The 3,781-nt window shown below is 41.9% G+C and overlaps 3 protein-coding genes across 3 annotated transcripts in view; 2 read left to right on the top strand and 1 right to left on the bottom strand.

Moving 5' to 3' along the window:
- Positions 1-190, top strand: part of LOC104798359 (ethylene-responsive transcription factor 1A) — a 1,829-nt gene extending 1,639 nt beyond the window's left edge. Inside the window, exon 2 of the mRNA XM_010520405.2 lies at positions 2-190. Within this exon, the coding sequence (XP_010518707.1) occupies positions 2-69 (68 nt within the window). The 3' untranslated portion in view covers positions 70-190. The remainder of the gene's footprint in view (position 1) is intronic.
- A 401-nt stretch (positions 191-591) lies between these two features.
- Positions 592-2,983, bottom strand: LOC104798358 (ras-related protein RABD2c). Its single transcript, XM_010520404.2, has 8 exons — positions 2,839-2,983; positions 2,140-2,212; positions 1,838-1,885; positions 1,704-1,751; positions 1,537-1,608; positions 1,266-1,421; positions 980-1,083; positions 592-907 (listed from the first exon to the last, which is right to left on the bottom strand). The coding sequence occupies exons 1-8, from the start codon at positions 2,850-2,852 to the stop codon at positions 811-813; spliced, it is 612 nt and encodes a 203-aa protein (XP_010518706.1). The 5' UTR covers positions 2,853-2,983; the 3' UTR covers positions 592-810.
- A 328-nt stretch (positions 2,984-3,311) lies between these two features.
- Positions 3,312-3,781, top strand: part of LOC104798356 — a 2,505-nt gene continuing 2,035 nt past the window's right edge. Inside the window, exon 1 of the mRNA XM_010520402.2 lies at positions 3,312-3,658. Within this exon, the coding sequence (XP_010518704.1) occupies positions 3,463-3,658 (196 nt within the window). The 5' untranslated portion in view covers positions 3,312-3,462. The remainder of the gene's footprint in view (positions 3,659-3,781) is intronic.

Here is a 3,781-nt window from a genome sequence, read left to right as displayed (position 1 = left end):
TTAGCCGATGGTGGGTTGGGGTACGGTGACGGGGGAGGAGAAGATAGAGTGCGAGGTGGGTCAGTGTAGAGGTGGCGAACAATTATTGGTTTCATAGTGGGCAATTTTTGTATTGTGAATATGCAAATATAATGGATGATTTGTTAATTCAATATAACAAGGGTTTTTCCAATATGCCCGTTTTTGGTTACGTCTTTTGATCCTTGGAAAGGAAAAGAGAATGGGAACCATTACCATTGATTGAGGACATCTTTTCTGTATGCCATTATACTACAATGGTGCTGACTAATCAGTGTTCGAATTGAAGTCTTTGGTCGTTAGTTCACGTGCTATATCTCTCTCTCTCTCTCTCTCTCTCTATATATATATATATATATATATATATATATTCAGCTTTATGCTGAACCTGAACGTAAGGCCATTAAACTGAACACGAGGCCTGGGCCCACAAAATGGAAAGCCTAGCACGGTGCTGCTTCTGTTCGAATCACTCGCTTCGATTCTGATTCACATTTCGTAATGCATTCGTAAGATTTCTTGTTCAACAATCCATCTGGGATAGGAATCCTCAGATTCCAACGTAGGCTTAGGTTTCATCTTTTGATCCATATCTCTTCTTGTACTAAAATGGACGATTACATATGTTTCAACAAAAGTAACGAGTAGTAGAAGGAATTTGGAAGTAAATACAAAATGCCAGGAAGAAACAAAAAACAAGATACAGACTTCTACAACAGTTTAAAAGAAAGATAAATGGGTCTTACATTACATGCAAGGCAAACAAAGGGAGAAAGGGGATACCATCATCATTCAAGACGAGCAGCAACCAGATTGCTGGTTCACAGGCTGTCCCCTTATTTGCACCGTCTGTGGCTTGGCTCCCCCTGCTCCTGGCTGGCTTGCCATTCTGCATTTCACTCAAGTGTAAGTGTGAATGCCCATTGAACATGATCTACCGAGGGTGACAAACGAGAGTTACCTGGTCTTGATGGCAGCAGTCATGGCCATGAAAGCCTCTTCCACGTTGGTCGCATTCTTTGCACTTGTTTCCAAGAACGGTATTCCCAGTTCATCCGCCAATGCCTGCGCCCCCCCCCCATTCAAAAATGCTCGTTTCAGTTTCAGCATAACCCATGATCAATTGCTATATGAGTCATGTGAGCCTCCACTCTTTTTGACCCACCAAATGAGTATCACCCTTTCTACCGGTCTTAAACAAAATAACACTTATGAGGTTGCAACATGTGTTTTCAATGGGATAATACCTTAGCCGTCTCAGTAGATACAACTTTCTGCGAAGTCAGATCGCACTTGTTCCCCACCAGTAGTTTATTGACATTCTCACTTGCATAGCGGTCGATTTCATTTAGCCATTGTTTGACATTGTTAAAGCTCTCCTGGTCCGTTACATCATAGACAACCTGCCCAAATTGCCAAAACAGCATCAAGGCAAACCATTAACCTGGCAAGAGGGTTGGACATCAGGACATATGCACACGACAGTAGGGAATATAACAGCAACAATAGGGAACATACGATGATCCCATGAGCTCCACGATAGTAGCTACTAGTGATCGTCCTGAAACGTTCTTGGCCTGCTGTATCCCACTGGACCAACGGCAATATAAAAAGAGAGTGATAGTATGCTCATTCACGCAAACTTGGAGTAATTTAACATGTGGATCCCACTCAACAACACTTACGATCTGGAGTTTGATGGTCTTCCCATCCTGTTCAACGGTGCGGATTTTCTGCATCATATCATTGAGGGAAATCAATATCTTTTGTTTTGTATTCACGCATACGAAAAAGTAGAGCAAATGCTGTAAAATCTTACAAAATCAACACCAATGGTACTGATGTAGCTATCCAGGTAGGAATCATCCTGCAGGACACAATGAAGTTAACATGGAAGATAGGTAACTTTGAACAAAGTATACTCATTGGGACACAAACCAGGTGAGAATCTAGTGATAAAATCAGGCTGTAAGCCTGTAATAAATGAGATTAGGACAAAACCATATTGTATTATATTATATTGTATTGGGGTAGCAGGAATTGAAAGGACTCTGATAGCAAAGATGATGGACCCATAAACCATAAACCGAGACAAGAAAGAGAACCTGTACAGCTACTTACAGCAAATCTCAGAAGCAAGCATGATTTTCCGACACCAGAGTCACCTATGAGCAAAAGCTTGAACAAATAGTCACTGGAAAACATCGAGGTAGAAAAAGGCGTAAGAATCTTCACGCTTCTTGAAACACACAGACCAAACCAGATAAAGGGTTCATCGGCGGTTACGAGTGTTTTTTGTTGATCTACCTATGCATGACACAAGCTCGCTTGTCCATCATGTTATCCAGAAACAAAAAACGCAGAAAACATAATTTCCGAAAACATATAAAGTTCCCTCCTGGTATCGTGATGATAATACAAAATAAGACCCCGTTGATTGTCCGTTATCAGTCCTCGTGACCTCCATGCAAGAAAAAGAGTTCCCATGACATGACGCAACGACACGAAATTTTAATCAATCGTACAAATCCAACATGCGAATGCAAACTAAGAAATTCTCCGGTAGTCAACAGAAAAATTAGATCTTAACCGACGTTTTCTAGATCTAATCGATGGAAAATCCACATGACGAGAATCCAAATTGAGAAGCCGATGAGACAAAATAATAAAGATATCAACGAGGAAATCCAATCAAAATTTCACAAATCCAGTGATGACAAGATCTAAGCAATTCGAACAGAAACAAATCACAACAACGTAGAAAAAATTCGAAGGATCGATCTAACGGATGGATCCCATGGAAGAGCAGAAGCTTCTTACTATTCGGGATTCATGGCACCTCTCGTAGCTGGAACAATCTTCCAGGAGAAATCCGATTACGTGCGGGAGACTGGGAATAGGGCGATCGAGATGAGAGAGACGCAGACGTTGCTTCGTGTTGTCTAAGAAACGGAGGAAAAAGGCCCACGCTGTTGGAATTTAAATGCGTATTGGTGGACGCTGACGTGGCGACGCCCATCCAGAGATGCGTGGAGGAGAAATAATCAAAATTCATTTATTCGATTTTGTTCCTTCATCTCGGTCCAGAGTAAACATTCCCAAGTTATCGTATTTCATGATTATAAAAACCAAGTTTTATGAGGCACAACTTTTGCTTACAATTTACGTAAATGATAACTTGAACGTGTGGCTGTAAATTATCGGGCCATTTGGTGACAACAGTATTGGGCCATTAAGAAGGCCCAAAAATACAGTTGAGAGATCCAATCTATGCTCAGAGTAGAACCCCCCCCGCAACCAGTTCAGTAACCGCGACTGCGTTCGAATGAAAACGTGGGAATACAGGCGGGAAACGAAATCCATGGTCGATTCTTAGCTTTTGCAGCTACAACTCGTGAAAGCGAATACTGTTTTGTGTATACGAAGTGCGTGATTCATCAGAAAATGGAAGAAACCGGCAGCGCCGCCAACAGAATTAGCGGAAATGGCGTGGTGAAGAAGAATCAAGGGTTAGGGTTTTCTTCTGGAGGAACGAAAATCGAGAACCCATTTGCTTTCAAAGCCCTGCAAGTCTTTACGGGGTTTGGCGTAGGATGCGGTATTGGTATTGGCAGTGGTGCTCCTCTAAATCTTGGTACACTTTCCTTCCGGAGTCCGGGTCGTCGATTTCATTGATTGTTGTTCTACGAATCATATGGTAGTCCATTAGCAGGGTAATAATATAGATAGATGTGTATTGGTGCATGTTGCAGGTGGAATGCCG

The sequence above is a fragment of the Tarenaya hassleriana genome, unplaced genomic scaffold, assembly GCF_000463585.1.
Source record: "Tarenaya hassleriana unplaced genomic scaffold, ASM46358v1 Cleome53, whole genome shotgun sequence".
Classification (NCBI taxonomy): domain Eukaryota; kingdom Viridiplantae; phylum Streptophyta; class Magnoliopsida; order Brassicales; family Cleomaceae; genus Tarenaya; species Tarenaya hassleriana.
This window is presented reverse-complemented; position numbering and strand designations above follow the sequence as displayed.

What these genes read in the sequence shown, in the direction of transcription:
- LOC104798358 (XM_010520404.2), bottom strand. An exon ending in GCTTGCTTCTGAGATTTGCT is followed by an intron (nt 1,886 to 2,139) that starts GTAAGTAGCTGT and finishes TGTGTCCTGCAG; the next exon opens with GATGATTCCTACCTGGATAG. An exon ending in ACTGCTGCCATCAAGACCAG is followed by an intron (nt 908 to 979) that starts GTAACTCTCGTT and finishes AGTGAAATGCAG; the next exon opens with AATGGCAAGCCAGCCAGGAG.